General features: G+C 56.8%; 1 protein-coding gene across 1 annotated transcript in view; it reads right to left on the bottom strand.

Annotated features, from left to right (window-relative positions):
- The window catches only part of LGR6 (leucine rich repeat containing G protein-coupled receptor 6), a 134,219-nt gene that overhangs the window by 33,058 nt on the left and 83,776 nt on the right, over positions 1-17,385 (bottom strand). The window contains exons 5-6 of the mRNA XM_075540532.1: positions 9,621-9,836; positions 5,260-5,331 (exon numbers count right to left, since the gene is read on the bottom strand). Of these exons, the coding sequence (XP_075396647.1) occupies positions 5,260-5,331; positions 9,621-9,836 (288 nt within the window). The remainder of the gene's footprint in view (positions 1-5,259; positions 5,332-9,620; positions 9,837-17,385) is intronic.

Genomic DNA, 17,385 nt, shown 5'->3' with positions numbered 1-17,385 from the left:
GTGAGGACGGTGCAGGACCGGGCAGCCATCTCTTCTGTTCTACTTACAGTTGCTAAGAACTGGAACCGATTCAATGGCACCGAATAGCAACCGGAGGGGGAAGGGACACACAGTTTCCCTCCACCCCTCAGAACTTATGTTAAGTGAGAGGACAGGCAAGAGAGATCTAACATAAATTGAGCACCTACGGTGGTCCCGAGGAGCCCTGGTGGCGTCGTGGCTAAGCACTGGGCTGCTAACCACAAGGTCAGCAGTCCCAAGCCACCAGCTGCTCCAGGGGAGCAAGGCGAGGCTCTGCTTCCGTACAGAAACCCACAGGGGCAGTCCCACCCTGCCCGCTAGGGCTGCTGTGAGTTGGAGTCCATTTAGTGGCGGGATGCTGGGGGCCCAGTCTTCCGGGCACTGTGCAGAGCCATCCATCCAATGCAAGCCTCACAAGCACCCTAAGAATGATACAGTATGGTCTGCCTTTTCTACATGTGGAATCAAAGGCCCTGAAGAGGTCAAGAGAACCTGCTCGTGTCACCTGGCTGGTGGCAGACTCGGGGCTTGGATCCGGCCCTGCCAATTCCATACCCAGCCCCTGTTCCACCTGAAACCTCCACGCAGGAGGACCGACCACCAGTGGGAACCTGCCTCTTTCTCTGTCCCTGACTACAGGGCCGACTGCAGGGCCCAGGACTGAGGATGACTAGACGCGTGTGGAGAGTGGCCGGAGCTGGGCGAGAGGGAAAGCTGGTTGGCACGGTGGCTCCAATGACGGAGACAGGGACTGGAACATATTCCGGTCCCAGCTGACACCGAAGGAAGGCAGGCTGTTGTGTGGAAAGAGACCACTGAGGGATCCAACACAGAGGCGGCTTCATGAGGAATTTGTGACTGACTGTGTGTTGTTAGGCAGGATTCTGAAAATGTCTGTTCCCCATCCAGCCGGGCCCTGCTGTCTGCTGGTCTTCATTTAGACACAGAGCAGGGGCCAGGAGGTTTTTGTCCTCCCTCCGCGCCCCCAGGCTCTCCAACACCGGGGAGAAAGGCTCAGCCAACCGCAGGCTCCAACGGGGCCTGGGTGCCAAAGGAGGTTGTAACAAGACCCAGATACCACATCCAGGACCCAGGGAGGTCCCCCCACCAGCATGTTGCCCCCCAGATTTGCCCTAAGCCCTGCCCACTCTGAGTTCTAGTTGTGATAGGGACATTAGGTTCCCACACTGGGCACAGCAAGGGGTAGGGGTGGGGGCTCTTTGAGTTTCTTGCTTATTTGTTTACCTTGTACCTGTTTTATTGTCAGGTAGAGTTGGGGAGTTGCGGATAAGTGAGTGCCGCTGGTGGACCAATTCTCAGGCTGGCAGGACTCCCCTAGGCTCCAAGTGCCATTTCCCAGTGCTGAGCAAGAGTCCCCGCAACCTCTGCACGCGACCTGCCTGGACTCTTCACTGGCCATGCGGCTCCTCTGCGAAGACCCCCGGGAAGTCCTGGGATCCACTCACCGGGTGGGAGTCAGTGCAGAATGAAGCAAGAGTCAGGAGGCAAGTGATGGGAGCTCCACGGGCGGGCGTACCACCCACCCCTTACCAGCGCCTCCCCACAAATCCCCAGATTAAGGCTGGAATGGGAAAGTGAAGGAAATCAGACTTTGTAAAGTGGGGGCTGGCCCGTCTCTGACTCTGAACTACCTAATGAGGAGTGGGCCGCCCTCGTGGCAATGGCAGAAAGAAGCATGGAGCCAAGACTGCAGGCAGATTGGAGATTTCTCAGCAGGCAGGGCTGGAAGGAGGGACGGGCCATGGGGTCAGGGTGCTCGCATGAGCAGTCTTCCTCGGCGCATGGCCATGTTTGTGCCAGTGGGGGCAGAGCACCCAGCAATGCACAGCTCCCGGTAGCACTTGGGCTTGCCCCGCTCTTTTGGAATGAAGGAGTCCCACGAAGGGTTCATGTGCTTGACCGAGAACAGGAAGAGAGAGGTTTGAGTCTACCCAGCAGTGCCTTGGAAGAAAGGCCTGGTGATTTTATATCAGAAAAGCCACGGGCAGCATATATAGGATCACCAATTAACACAACAGCAAAGAATTCGAATAAATGCCTGCTGGGTGCATGCTTCTCTCGCCCATTGTACAGCAAGGCTCAGAGAGACTCTGGCTGATGTTGCTGCGGGTGCCCCCTCTGGGTGCCCCCCCACCCCCCGGTGAGGGCGGCCCGTGAGACCGCGCGGTGTGTGCCTGCGCCCACTCGCTTCCCCAGGTGGAACGGCTGGGTGCTGGCTCTTGCTCCAGCGAGGAGTCTGAGCCAAACCACAGCTGGGGCTGCGGGGGGTTTGATCTTCCCTGGGCTGCTGGAGATGGGAGAGGCCTAAGTGGCAGAGATTTACGGAGCCCCAGGGAGAAATACCCTTCCAGTGAGCCGCTCACATGAAACGCTCTAGAGTAATAACCGGGGTTGTTGCGTGCCAATTATGCAACAATTAAAAGGTTTGACTATTGTTGCTTTCTCCCTTTATTCTCCTCCCCCGCTCCGGCGGCGCCCCCATCGCACTAGCCCTGCAGGCTCCTCAGCAAGTGCTCTGGGGGCAGGGGATAAAGAACGCTCTCTTCCCCTTTTAATTGGAGATCAAAAGTTGGAAGAAAAACATACCCCTTAAGGGTGGGGAAGGAAGGGGTGCTCTTGGGGTTGAGGCCTCAGAGGAGGGACGGGAGTGAGTGCAGGCAGGTCCTAACCTGGAGTGCTGGGTAAGGCCAGTTGGAGCGGTGCTGGGATGGTGGGGATTTAGAAACTGAGACCAGACAGCAAACGACCAGGCCAACGTCACACAGCAGGTACATCTGGCAGCCCCAGGCTATGAGATGCCCGGGACGACTGGCTTTACCACCTGTCTATTCTGCGGAACACAGTCTCCTCTCTTGGCCTTGGCTGCCCCATCTGCAAAGTGGGCACAGGCCCTGGGCTCCACCACACGCACGTCGAGCCGGGCATTCCTGTAGATGAAAGGTACAGGGGGCGCGGAGCGGCGATACTGCTCTGTAATCACGCCAGCACCAGCGGAGCCAAATGCCCGGTGCGCACAACAATCCAGCGGCTAATTGAGAAAGAATTAGGCAGCGTGCCCCAAAAGTGAAGAAACAGCTGCTGGCTGGCTTTTTAGAGTTGCCAACCCAGAGTGAGTACGTGTACCCCCTCCCCCAGCAGTTTCCCAGCATAGCCAACAGCGCCCACAGGCCCAGCCCCGAGCACTGGCCTCCTTCCTAGTCTGCTGATGTCTGCAGATGCCAAGCACCATGGACGTGAGGGCCCGACCACCGCTTACATCTTACAAGAACACCAAGCTCCCTGTAGTGAGGCTACAGGACAGGGTAGAACTGCCCCTTGGAGTTTCAGAGACTGTAAGTCACAGGAGCAGAAAATCTCATCCGGCTCCCCGAGGCAGCCAGTGGGACCAAACTGCTGACCTTGTGGGTGGCAGCCCAGCATGCAACCCCCTCCACCACCAGGGCTCCCCTCACATTGCAAACTCAGAAGCTCACTGACATCCAGCCGCAGCCGACTCAGAGCGACCCTCTGGTCCTGGGTGGAGCTGCCCCTGCGGGTTTCTGAGACTGTAACTCTTTGCGGGAGTAGAAAGCCTCGTCTTTCTCCCGTGGAGCCTCTTGGAGGATTCGAACCACTAAGCCTTCTGTCGGCAGCCAAGTGCTCCACCACTGTACCACCCCAGGGGCACATGCACCCTTCCCGTGGGTTCCACCAGCAGGCTTTCACGAGGGACTGCCTTGCGTGTTCTCATGAAGATGCCCCGGATGTGCTTTTGTAGGCCACACCTCTTTGCTGGACATTTATTGTCTTGTCTGTTGATTGAGAGGGCTGGGCTGCCCAGCTTTACTCTCAGAGACTCGGGAAGCAAGGGAAGGGCGCAGCGTCCAAGGCTCAAGTGGTGCACAGGAGCAGGACGAGGCTCGTCCGGCCCTCAGTCAGTTGAAGGACAACGAGGGCAGGAGAGCCAGGCCCGGCACTGCCATGCCGCCTGCTCAGGCTGAGCCCAGAGAGCAAACTTGCCCTGGGTATCCACGGCCCCCGCCCCCAGAAGAGCAGCGGGAGCCCTGGTCTCCACCTCCCCACCCTCCTTCCCTACACAGCCACAGATGCAGACAGCCGGGGGCCTCCTGGGACAGGCTTGGGCAAACATGTGGCTCCCTCAGGTCACAGCTCGCCTCCCAGCGTTTTCTCCATTGCTGCTTGGGGTCCCTGAAACCCCTGCACCTCCGAACGGTGCTCTGAGATGGAGGCGCAAGAGGTGGGAAGGTGTGGGGTGCACAACAGGGGGTAGGGGATAGGGGCAAGAGGAACTATGACCACCCCCTCAATGCTGAGCCCACCCTCAGGCTCAGTGTCTCAGACTTGGTGACTGTGGGCCCTTCTCTGCCAGCAGTCCCTGCCAGCGCCGCACCAGGTGGCCGGGGTAGCCAACCCCCTCGTGGGAGCTGAGAGACCCCAGCTGGCAAGGCCGCACTTTGGAGAGCCTGGCCAGTTGTTTGCTCAAGTGGGGCCCCCTCGGCCCACTGGGGAGGGGGCGGCTGGCGGGAGTCCAGAGGAAGTGATGGGAGGCCCGGGTGCATTCTGACCTTCGCTGGATTCCAGGATGATGATGTGTGAATAATACAGTGTTTTAAGAGTCAACAGCTTGGGTGCTTTTTATAGTTAGGCCGGAGCGCTGAATGGGTCATCTCCCCATTAATCATTTGACTCGTTAGATCTGTTGGCAAGTCGTCTGGCATGACTCCGCGGTACAGCTCTCCCTGCTGTCAGCAGCTGCCCTTAAAGGGGTGTCAGCCCCCAGCCCCCGGCGGATCCTACACTGAATATCCTGGTTCCTTCCACTTCTCCTTGGAGTTCCCATTTCCAGCCAAACCCTTCATGCTTCTGGTGGTCTCTGCCCACAGGGGTCCCAGGTCCCCCTCCCTGCACTCCCAGAGGAAGGGGCACATTCTGCTCTCTCTCAGCGACCTTCTGAGAAGGTGCCAGGGATGAGTGTGTGGGTGAGCAGGCCCTGGCCAGATCCCAGTCTCCCAGTCCTGCTGGCCCACCCCTCTGCCTAGTGCACACACACACACCCCACACACCCTACACCCCCCCACACACCCCACACACACCCCCACACACACCCCACACACACACACCCCCACACACACCCCACACACACACACCCCACACACACCCAGGACTCCAGCTCTGGGCACCAGGCCAGACGGAGCTCAGCCATAGCCTTGCACTCACAGCGTCTCCAGGTTGTGCAGCCCCTCGAAGCTGTGCGTCCCCAAGTGCTGGATGTGGTTGTTATGAAGATGCCTGTGTGGGAAGGAAAGGCCTGTCAGATGGGCGGGGGCCACAGCATCGGGCCCAGGGGCTGGGGAAGCAGGCCGGTGGCTGGAGCAGGAAGGTGGGGGAACAGCACCAACAGCCAGCCCTTTGTCTCCAGGGACCAACTGACAGGCAAGACTGACTTCTGGAAGTCACCACCTGGTAAGCTGACTGGGCTGCAGGCTGCACTCTTGGACTTCCTATGAACGGGAGAAGGGAGAGGGGAGCCCTGGGTCCACCCCAAAGCAAGCTCCCACTCAGCTCCAGGAGGGAGACCTGATGCCGGACGGGTTCAAGTCCGTAGTTTCTTCACCAGGCCTGTTTCGCAGCACCCAGCCTGCTTGATGCACTGGCCCAACGGAGGTGGGCGGGAGGTGGATCAGGCCTGGTGTGTCTGTGCAGGATGGCAGAGGGCTTGGGCAGAGTGGGGAGACGGGGACCCGCCGGGGAGAGACTTCCAAGTTCAGAGGGAATTGAAAACAAGCAACAGAACTCTGTCCTCCCATTGCCTAGTGAAATGATCAAGAACGAGAGCCCAGCCCAGCGCAACTCACAGACAGACAAAGGGCATGGCCTACTCTGCGATGATGTGACAACTGAACCTGGGTTTGGGGAGGGGGGTGCTCCCGGAACTCCTCAACCTACATTTCTCTAGAAACTGAGTGAGCCAGAGAAGGAGACCCTGTGCATCCTCTCTACAGTCCCCAACTCTGAAGAAGGGCAGTGATGCGGTTGTCATAGTTACAATTGATGATGTTTTCCTGCCGGCTGCCATGAAGAACAGGTCGCTGAGACCTGAAAACGGATGGCTCCATGCTACTCACTGAATGCAGGAAGCTGCTTGAAGCCCAGGGGTACCTCCCCAACCAGAAGGGGTGAACTCGTCAGTAACACATCCTCAATATACGAGCCTGAGCACAGGGAGTCTAAAAAGGACCAGATGCCTCCCAGAGACATAGCCCCCACCCCCCAATGCTCACGCCACCATCAGGTTGCAGAGAAGTATACAGACCTACATTTCCCATAGGACGTAGCTTTGTAAGCTGTAGCTTTGAGGGGAGAGCCAGCGCGTACCAAGGGCGATGCATCTAGAATAACTTGCCAGGCAGCTCTATCCAATCCTGAGTCAGCACAAAGAAAACCATCTATAGCAACTGTACAAACATACACCAGGGAAGACCGAAGGTGGAGGAGAGAGAGGATGCCGGAGAGAGTCAAAGTTCCAAGCCTAGAAGAAACTGCAGCTCCTGGGTCTTCATTAAGGACCAAGCATCACCACTAAACACCAACCAACCAACAGAAGCCAGTCAACAAACTTGACAGAAGGCAGGGACTTGGGGACTGCTGAAAACAGAATCGGTATGCAAGAGAAAACAGGAGACAACCCTGGTGGCTGGGGGTGAACAAGACACAAAGTCAAAGCAGATCGCAGAAGATACGCAGAGAGTTCAACGCACAATTTGACGGCTGTCTCTGAAGGAAAGACTCCAAAAAATGTGACAAGAGATGTATTCAAAGGCACCACAAAAAAACCCAACAAAACAAAAACCCCTCTAAAGTGGAGAAATAATGGAACCTTCTGCTCAAACGCGGACATGGCTCCAGGAAAGCGCAGGCTGTTCTATACTGCGATACAGTTCACGGAAGCCATGGAAGTGTAAGGATTAAGTACATGTGTATGCTCAGGCAGGGGGGAAGTGAACGGTAAAACAATCGAGCAAGCCTTCACAGTAAAGGGGAAAGGCAGACTCCACCCAATGCAGATGGGTAGGGATGGGGGTCTTGGAGTCGAAGGCTCCGAACTCTTGCTCTTCCTCAACCTTGTCCCACCTGCCAGTCGTGGCCCAGCGGGAGAGACAGACCCCTTCCTCTGGGAGCTTCTGATCTGGTAGAGAAAACCCAGCTCTTGCCTCCCAGGAATAACCTAGCCCCCCTTGCTGTGGTTCACTGCTGCCATGTCCGCCCCATTTCGTGGGGGGCCCCCGCACCACAGAACAAAATGCTGTCTGCCCCGGGCCATCCCACATTGATCCACAGGGTTTTCCAGAGCGGATCGCCCAGCCTTTCCTTCCAGCCAGTCTTAGTTGGAGAGCTCCCTGGAAACCTGTGGACATCAGACCAGCACACCAGCCTCCTCTGACAGACAGACGGTGGCCTCGCATGGACCAAATGGTCTGGGAACCAAACCAGGCCCCTGTGTAGAAGGTGAGAATTCTACCATTTCCCCAGTAGCCCCTTTAACAAAGGTTTCTGTTTTCCCCATTCCCTCCACACCTACAGCTCAACTGTCACTAACCTCTAGGGTGTCCTCCTGCTTCTTGTTAGACCCCATCTCCATGTTCTACCTGGTTTCCCACCACTGCCTCAACCCAGCATCTCAGATCCAGACCATCTCAGCTTTCTCAACATCTTCAGCTCCAAGCCTCCAACTCCCTCCGCCACCTTCTCAGTAGCGCAGGTGCCGGGGGCACCCAGTAGCCCAACTGGGGCAGGGTGTTGAGTTTATTGTCTAGATCAGTGGTTCTCAACCTTCCTAATGCCACGAACCTTTCATACAGTTCCTCGTGTTGTGGTGGCCTCCCCAACCATATAATTATTTTTGTTGCTACTTCATCACTGTCATTTTGCTACTGTTATGAATCGGGTGACCTCTGGGAAAGGGTCATTCGACCCCCAAAGGGGTCACGACCCACAGGTTGAGAAGCACTGGCCTAGATAAAGAGACAAGATCCACACACACGTAACCACTGCCAAGTGTTACCCTTCTCCTTCCAGTTGATAGAAGGCAGGTGCCTTAGCCTGGCCTTGTGAGTCCCCATGCTCACCTTTCCAGCCTCCTCTCCCAAATTCTGCAAGAGGGCACTCTGCTCCAGCCGGATCGGCCTATTGCACCGTGTCCCTTGCAGCGTCCCGATTGCTAGTCAGCGGAATCTTCTCGCTCTCTTCACTGTCCTAACATCTCTCCTGGCCTACGACCCACACCATGAAGCCTTCTCTATCACCCTGCCTGCAGTAGCTCCAGCCTCCAGAAAACACCTCGGCTTAAGTGAGCGGGTGTTGGCCGTGTGGCTGTCTTAGCACACGCACCATCACTAGTTATCTTTTCCATATCGATGCTGCTCTCTCGACTAGACCGTCACCCCCTGGAGAGCAGCGGCCATTCCTTGGATTTCCTTGGGTCCTCAGTCCTCCCACCTAGGGGCTCACTGGTCAATCATGCTGCTGCCGCCCTTGCATCTGAGGAGCCAGGTGAAGCTCACTGTCTCTCCAAAAGTCTGTCTCTCACAAAGGCCTGGCCGCATCCCCATGTGCTGTCCCTAGGGCACCACCAGAGCTGGAACCAATCACCTGGTTCGTATGCACCACTTCTCCCCGAGAGGACTCACGTGTGACTATCTTGATGGAGGCGTCTAATCCGGAAGGACATTTAGCTCGGTTCTCCAGTCTCCCAGAATGGGGAATTAGACCAATGGATCTCTCCTTTCCATCTCCCGCAGGGAATGAGCACCATCCAATCCCCAGTTGGAACATGACGCCAGCTTTCCCAAGGCCGAAGAGGCAGTGTGGCCACTTTGCAAAGCGCTAACACACATGTTCCTGAGCTGTTCTCCTGCAGCAATTAGTGTGGAAGCCCAAGCAATTATACACGACCTTCCAGCCCTTACTAATTACCCTATGAACTTACCAATCACCCGTGGCAATTAGCTGGGTGCTAATTTGCACTCTAAAGTTCCCACTGGAAGGCAGGGTTCACCCCAGACCCCAATTCCTGCCAGGGCTGCTATCTCCCAGGTAATTATTCTGACAGGGCTTTGCCGTATAATTACCAGTGATGATTTTCAGGTCTGGGAAGTGAGATTAGTGTACCCCATCCCTATGCCAAAGCATAAGACTCTATCGTTTGATTCTCAACTATGGAGATATATGTATTTGGTGGGGATAAGTGTGAGAAATTCTTGCCATACCTCTGTTAGCATTATATAGGTACTGTATTTTTATCATGAGCAATAATAGCTTAGTCCCTATGGTGTTTCTCATACTCCTGTGTTTTAGTGACCCCTCACATACTTCCTATAGTTCTAATGTCACCTGGCCCTGTGATAACCCATCGAGTGACCAGGGGGCAAGCATCCTCATTTTACACAAGAGAACCTGAGACGACGAGGTTCTGGAAAGCACAGGCATGCGCAAAACCAGCCAAGCCAACCCAACTTGGGAATGCCCACGAGCCCTGGCAGGGCCTGGCGGGGCCGGGCTGGGGGCAGAGCGGCACTCACAGCACCACAAGGCTGGTTAGGTTCTGGAAGGCGTAGTCCGGGATGTGGCTGATGTGGTTGAGGGCCAGGGTCATGGCCTGCAGGGCAGGGAGGTTGTTGAGGGCCCTGATGGGGATCTCGGTGAGTGCATTGTCATCCAGCCACAGGTGGCGCAGGGAGGACAGCCCCTCAAAGCTCCTCTCTGGAACCAGGGAGATGAGGTTGGCATCTAGGCGCCTGGTGGAAGAGAGGATGGAGAGGAGTCAGTGCAGGGCGGGGGAAGCAGGCCACGCCTGGGGCGTCAGTGTGTCCTGGGCTCAACGTGTCCCTGCTGATCCTGAATCCTGTGTCTTCAGTTTCACACACCCGGCTTCCACAGCAAACCATACTGGTCCTCGGTGGCCCTTTTCCCTGTTTATGAGCCCAGCCCTTCCTCTTAGACTTGAGATGGAATCCATCCATAGCATCTGGCTCTGAGGAGCCCGGAATGTCCTGTGTCTCCAGAGCTAAGCCGTGATTCCCAGTGCTGGGTTGGACGGTTTTCTTCCTGTATGGGCTTCTTCTAAGCCATGTAAAGGAGCAGTTCTCTCCGCTGGCAAGGAGAAGGCCCCCCACACCCCCGTGGACTCAACTGAAGAAGATAACACTCCAGAGATACAAGCCATCCATTCCCCAGTCTTCAGGAAGGCACCCTGGCACCACCTGCTCCCCCCAAAGACCCAGCAGTTTGATGGGGCTTCTGCCAAAGTCCTGGGGCTTCTCAGGCAGTTGATGTGCTCTGGGAGATGCCTCTGTGTTACAGTTCAAGTGCTAGACATGCCACCACCCAGGACAGGTGCAGAGACAGCGACCGTTCTTTCTATGTACAGCCAGAGACTAGGTGACGCGAGATCATCTGTCATGAGTTCCAGCCACTCTTGGCTGTCAGCAGAACAAGGAGAGTGCCCACCACAACTTTTTACACCCCTGCCTGAACCATCATACCATCCCAATAAGACGCGACTGCCTCCTAGTTTGGGATGTGGGCTAAAGTTTCATCTCCCCATGCAGCTGTTCTGGGGACCCAGACAAGATGGCCAGTGGCCAGGAGTCTCCACCGGGCTTTACTACCTGGGGGAGAGGCTTTCTACTGAGGCTCTCCGAACCAGACACATGCCACCTAAAGCTTGGGAAACTCCAGCCCTCATGCACAACGCCCACACGCCCCAGTCCGGAACACAGAGGATGATTCTTGGATCTGGGTCGGGGGTAGAGGGGAAAGAGGTGCTGTCCATTCGTCTTGGGAGCACAGGCCAAGCTGTGGACAGTCCAACCCCATGTGTAGCTGTGTAGCATGCGGCAGAGCTGGGATTCAAACTCACACAGCCAGGCTCCAAAGTACACATTCCCAACCACGGTGCCCGCTCAGCAGCAACCCCACGGTCACACTGTCGACGTGCCCCACTGGTTTCGACATCAACCTGGAACCCTCCCAGAACACCCTGCTCTACCCTGTCACCAGCATCCAGCCACCACCATCCCTACTCCCAGCCAAGCTGCCTGGGACCCCCTCCCAGTGAGGAGGCCTGAGGCTACACAGCTTCCAGCAGGATCACCCTGGCCTGCTCATCTCCCACCCTGCCGGGGACATCGGAGCCTCCACTGGTCTCCCTCTAGGCTTGTGCCCTTCTCTGTGTGGCTCCCAGGCCATCAGCCTCCGCATGCAGCATCCGGGACCTGCTGACGTGAACCTGGTTTTGACCCGACTCCCCAGATGCTTCTGGACTGAGCAGCAGATAGAAGAATGTTTCTGAAGCTCAGAACCACACCCAGTGTTTTGGATCCTCTGAGGTCCCCCCGAGTGACCTCCCAGCTGGGCCCAGGGGAGGAAGCCTCCTGGACAGCTGGAAGCCTCCCGTGGTGATGGTGCCGTTGCCCCGGGAGACATTGTTCACGAATTTGATCATCCACTCCCCTGGGACCAGGATTCCACCGCAACCTCATGAGCCTGCTATGACAACGGCAGTGAGCGAATGCCCTCCAAATTCCTGCTTCCCAGCCCCAGCGAGGCCAGGCCGAGGCCGAGCACAAAGGTGAGTAGACCCGCCAGGGAGTGCCAGGCATCCAACGCCCCATCCTGTGTGGTGAACACTACATGCTCACCTGTCTCCCATCCATAGATGCCCACCCGGAAGATGCAGGGACTCTCCTCCTGACTCTGAGGGGGCCCCTCGCACTGGGAGCAGCATCTCAGTCCCAGCTCCCCAGAGACCACAGGCAGAGATGCCTTAGACCAATGATTCTCAACCTTCCTAATGCCATGACCTTTTAATACAGCTCCTCATGTTGCGATGACCCCCCCAACCATAAAATTATTTTCATTGCTACTTCATAACTATAATTTTGCTACTGTTAAGAGTCGGATGAGCCCTGTGAAAGGGTCGTTCGACTCCCAAAGGGGACGCGACCCACAGATTGAGAACCACTGCCTTAGACCAAGGGACACTTAGCACCACCCCCAGGAGGTGGCCTGTGAGATGGCCTTATGAGGCAGTGGGATTTGGACAGGAGTGGTGGGTGGGAGATAGACATCTGCAATCTTATCTCCTGCCTCGAGGCAGAATGGTGCAGAGTTGGCGTGGAGAGGGAGGAGGGCCCAGATTCAGACAATCGGCCTGGCCCGGCAGTCCACCCAGACATGGGGAGCCAGGGCGGGGCTGGGACTGATGTGTCCAATAGTCCTGGGCCTGGCTCCAAAGGGTGAATTCACAGACCCAGGACGCCTGATTCTCCAAGGTGGTGGTGGGGTGCCCCCACCTTCTCTGAAGCCCAAGGCTGGAGCCACTCTCCAGTGACAATCATGACACTAATAACTATCACTGACTCCACTCACCGCACCCTTAGCCTATGCCACACAGTGCCCATGCAGGTGTGTGGCCCGCAGCCTCCAATGTCACCCAGTGTCCCCATTCATAGAGAGATGAAGTCACACAGCTAGCAAGCCAGAGAGTTGGGATTCAACCCAGGTTATCTGAACCCCGAAGCAGTCCACGTGCCTCACCATCACATGGTGCTGGTACTGAGGGCAGGGGAGCGGAGTGCCTGCTCACCTACTGGAAAGAGCCTGGAAAACCAAGGCTGAGGCTGTGGGTGCTGTGAGGGTGGGTGCCCGAGACAGACCATGGAAGGTGACAGGAGGCAGCTGCGAGGCAGGATAAGGAGGCGAACAGTGTCTTGCTCTCTGAGCTCAGGGGGCATTAGGAAACCACTTCTTCTGCACAGGTGTGCATGCATGAGTGTACCTCGGTGATGCCTGCAGACATGTGTGTGCATGCTGCAGGTGACCGTGCTGCTGCTGCTGCTGCTGCTGCAGTAAAAACCAAACCCGTACTCACTGTCATCGAGTTGATGCCAGCTCTTAGCAACCCTTAGAACAGGGTACAGCTGTTCTCGTGGGGTTCTGCGACTGGACCGCTTTATGGGAGTAGAAACATTCAGGCAGTGTGAGGGTCGAGTGTAGTGCTCAGCTGCTAACCTAAGTGAAGGTCAGTGATTGAAACCTGCAGGCGTCTGCTCCCATGAAGGGTTCAAGGCTTGGGAAACCTACGGGGACGTTCTCCTCTGTCCTCCGGGCGCGTGAGGGATCAGAATCACCTTGACAGCAGTGAGCTCATGGGGTGGTCATTGAGCAAATAGAGGAGTCGCATCTCCAACTTTCTGACAGGCAGCCAGGTGCTTAACGCCTGTCCACCAGTGGAGATGGGTTCAGGAATCAAACCCGCCTAGCCGAGGACCCCCACCTGTAAGCTCTCCATCAATTGGTTCTAGTGCAGTCAGCTGGGGTCCTCTCAGAGGCTGCTCGGGAGAAAAGCCCAGTGTCCATCTTCCGAAGGCCCAGCAGCTCTGTTCAGGCCCAGAGAGGTTGCCATGAATCCAGGCTGACTCACGGCAACTGGCTGGCCTTTTCTAGACAAAATGCACCGTGCAGAGCCTGCCTCTCAGCACCCCGTCTCCTCCTCTCCTCCTGACAAGCAGGGGCCCTGAGGACCCAGGGCAGGAACTGGGTGCTCAGCAGCTGTAGGTCCTTCTGGTGGGTGGGTGTGAGGACCAAAGACGCCAAAGAGCCGGAGTCCCTGAGGAGCCCGCAGAGGAGCCGTGGAAAGGGGTGGCATGAGCTTCTACTTTCACCCCTTCGCCCTCTCAGGGGATACCTACCCACTGGACCCCCAGCTTGAAAGCCTTCCTTTTCCCTCCCTGCTCCACCCCTGTCGGGATGTGAGTGTTTCCAGCAGGGGTCCCCGGCCCTCTCCGGCCAGGGTCTGGGCCCCCTGTGGTCCCATTCCTCCTGCCAGCAACCAGCAGATTCAACCATTTGGGACTAGAAGATCTTTTGAGCAACATGCTGCCCCCCGCCCCCCCCCCCAGGTGAGAGAGCCAATGCAGAGAGGCTCAGATTTGGCAGGAAGAGGAGAGCAATTATACCAATTAAGCTCTGGAATAAAGTCAACAACCCCCAACAGCCCTGCTCATTCTCCCACGTGGGCCTGGGCTCCTGGAGTGATTTCTGATTATAATTCTTACCTGCGGTAATAGGTCAGATTAGCAGGGACCTCACAGGCCAGTTGGGGCTTGCTTAGGCTCTGGGGAAACAGGGAAACCTCTCTAGGGCCAAGCTGCTCTCTGAATCTCCCAGCCTAGGCTGGGGCTGGGGCAGGCCGGGAGTCAAACAAGGAGGTTTGAGGCCCCTTCCCTCCCAGTCCCATGGGGCAGCTGCTCTGAAAGTCAGCTGGCTGTAGGGGGCTGGGGCCTGGTACCACCTGACAATGAGGATCTAAGAGGGAGCAAGTGGCCACAGAGGATTTAGGTATGAGAACAACTTGCTGTTCTTGGAGGAATCAGCCAGCTTTCCTCATTTTATAGGGGAAGCTTCACATCCAAAGAGGCAAAGACAGAGGCCCAAAGGGAGCGAGCGGCTAGTCTAGGCCTCAAATGCAGGATGGGACGGAGAGACAGACAGAGAGACCCAGCCAGCCCCCCAAGGACCACATGGCTCTAATGGACCCGCTCTAGGGTTCCTTTCTGTAATCCATCCTAGGGCCTACCAGGTCTCAGGCTAGCACAAGACAAGGGGAAGAGAGTTGGGGCTCCTAGTGGACCTCCAGATACCGGTATTCTTTTCAAAGGCATCCTGTGCCTGAAGCTCTAAGCTTCCTGCTCCCTCAACACAGGCTGATGGGCACGGAAAGACTGGTGTGCCCCAGGGCAGCGGGAGGAAGAACAGGTCAGGCCTCCCTTGGGTCCTCTCTCCAGCTCTGAGCCACTTGATGCAGGGGAGTGCACATGGCGAGCACGGGGCAAGGGTTCTTAGTGGGAGAGAGAGGCTGCAGGCTGGAGTCCACAAGGGACGAGTGGCCTGAAGCAGGGTTGTGGGGCTGGGGACGATGACCACTTCAGGTCCCACTGGAGGGCTCCAGCCTCCAGCGTCCTGTCCCACCCAGCTGACTCCAGGATCCAGGATGTCCCTTTCCCTCCTCACCCATCAGGGACTTGCAGAGTGGGGAAGGGATGCCAAATAGCCCTTCTACCTCAGACAAGGGAGACCTAGGCCAGCTTCTCTGGCCAACTCCCACCCACCTTGGTGGCCTCCCTCTCCTTGGAGTTGTTGGTCATTAGGAACCATCTCTGTGGGAGGAAGGCTGAGATAGCTCAGGGACAAGACAACTCAGGAGGCTCTCTGAGCCAAGCCCCGGTCCTGGGGAAGGCGAGGAGAGGAGGGGAACGTACAGCAGCCTGAGGGACCCCGGGGGCGCGGAAGGGGTGGCAGAGTGGAAAGGGGAGGATACTGAGCATGGGAGGGGAAAGAAGCCGCCACAATGGAAATGGTTATTCTGTAGGGAAAATATTCCACGTGGGAGCTGCTGATCCCGGAGGGCCCCACAGCCTGCCAGGGACAGGGAGGGTTCCAGCAGGGAGCAGGCTGGCACCTGCAGAGAGGAGGCCTGGGCTCCCATGGGCGGGTAGTACCAGCCACCAGTGCCAATGGCAGCCTCCACATGGAAGGCCACGGGCTCCAGGTGGGGGTGCTCCCTGCCCACAGTGCACCCTGACCCTGCACCCACAGACTCAGCCCGAGCAGGCCAGGCTACACACTGCCTCTGCCTCCTTCCACACCGCTATCTCCCTTGCTCTCCTGGGAGAAAATGCAGCCCGCCTCCCTGAAGGTTCTCTGTGGTCTCAATGAGAGTGCCCCCCAGAGATCTCCCCCACTGCCCAGCTGGCAGCCTCAGCCTCTCGACCCCCGTTGTAGTTGGTTCCATTCCTTTAGACGTCAGTTCCACTGGGTCGGAGCCGGGCCCATGAGCATTCACGGAACACTGGCTCTTAGATCAGCGTCGTGCTCAGGTCTGAGGTTCAAACATGAATAACACATGGTCCCTCTTGGGAGGAGCTCTTAGACGATTTACTTTATTATTTAATGAAACAGTATAAAACCTGTAGCTCACATTTATTGCGAGCTAGCTAATTGCCAGGTGTGCTAAGCGTTTTACATCTATTATCGCATTTACTCTCCACCTGTAGGACCCTCGCTATTCCATCATGCACACTAGGGAGGCGAAGTCATTGGCCTGACTCTAAATCTTATGGCTTTAAACCCCGAGCTAGAAACATCTGAGTCAGGCCGAGCTCCCTGGGGAGTGCAAACAGTTCTCATGCTCAGCAAGTCACCGAGAGGTTGGGTGTTTGAGTCTCCTCCCAGGCACTCGGAGGAAAGATCTAGTGATCTTCAAACGACTGGCTCTTAAAAAGCCAAGGAGCAGAGTTTGACTCTGACATACCTGGGGTCACCATGCATCAAACGTGACAATCTAGGGTTAGTGGGGCGACCCTGGGAACCAGGCTCCATTCTTTCTGCCTGCAGGAGATCTGGGAAGCCCTTCCAGAGGAGGTGGCATTGGCGCTGGTTCTTCAAGGACACTGTTTTCTGTGTGCCTTAGAGAGAGGGGCACCCAGTAACAGGGGCAGCTGCCGCCACATGCCGGCGGCCAGGACGCTGACTGAGTGGGGAGTCGGGTCTGGAAGTGTCGGAGAAGATGAGGCCCTCTGAATTGGAAGAGGCCGCGGTACAGTAGCTCCGTGTCCAGCTGGCATTACAGAAAGTTCACCAAGGTGACAGCCATGGGAGAGCAGCAAGGAGGCAGGAGGCAGGGAGACACAAGCTGCTTCCAGTACAGAAGCAGTGAGGTCCATAGATAACCCTGAGAGCAGGGGCATTCTGGGGGAGCAGGGCCCTGGCGAGGGCATAGACGGGAGGTGGCAACTCTTATACCCATCCGTCAGCCCACTGGACTACATCAGCTAGCTGGGCTCAGGGTCAGCTGCAGAACTTGAGTTTCATCAGTGTTGCTCATGAGGCCAAGTCTGAGGCTAGGCTGTGGTCGTGAAGTGGACCTTTCCCTCAGCCAATATCGCCTCTCCCCAGCCTGGTTTCACATGGGGAGGAGGAGGAGGGAAATATGGACATCCCTTGAATGGGGCTCTCTGTTGAAATGGCCCCTTCTCAATAAGGCTCCCAGCCCAAGGACCTGAACAGCTAACCTCCCCGTACCCCCATGAGCACTTGTTCTGAAAGGCCCCTTCCATCCTGGGAATGAAGTTAAAAGACCCAGTGGAGACCCTCGGCCCTGTGGCCAGAGAACGGGCCAGGCAATATGTTCAGACTAGAAGCAGCAATCAAGGCTAACCCTAAGTGGTCGGAGCCTGGACCCAGTTCCAGAAAGATTCCCCTCCCAGCACCAGCTCCCTGCAG

Source organism: Tenrec ecaudatus, chromosome 1, assembly GCF_050624435.1.
Source record: "Tenrec ecaudatus isolate mTenEca1 chromosome 1, mTenEca1.hap1, whole genome shotgun sequence".
NCBI classification, from domain to species: domain Eukaryota; kingdom Metazoa; phylum Chordata; class Mammalia; order Afrosoricida; family Tenrecidae; genus Tenrec; species Tenrec ecaudatus.
The sequence above is the reverse complement of the archived record's forward strand: the minus strand, read 5'-3'. Positions and strand labels throughout refer to the sequence as shown.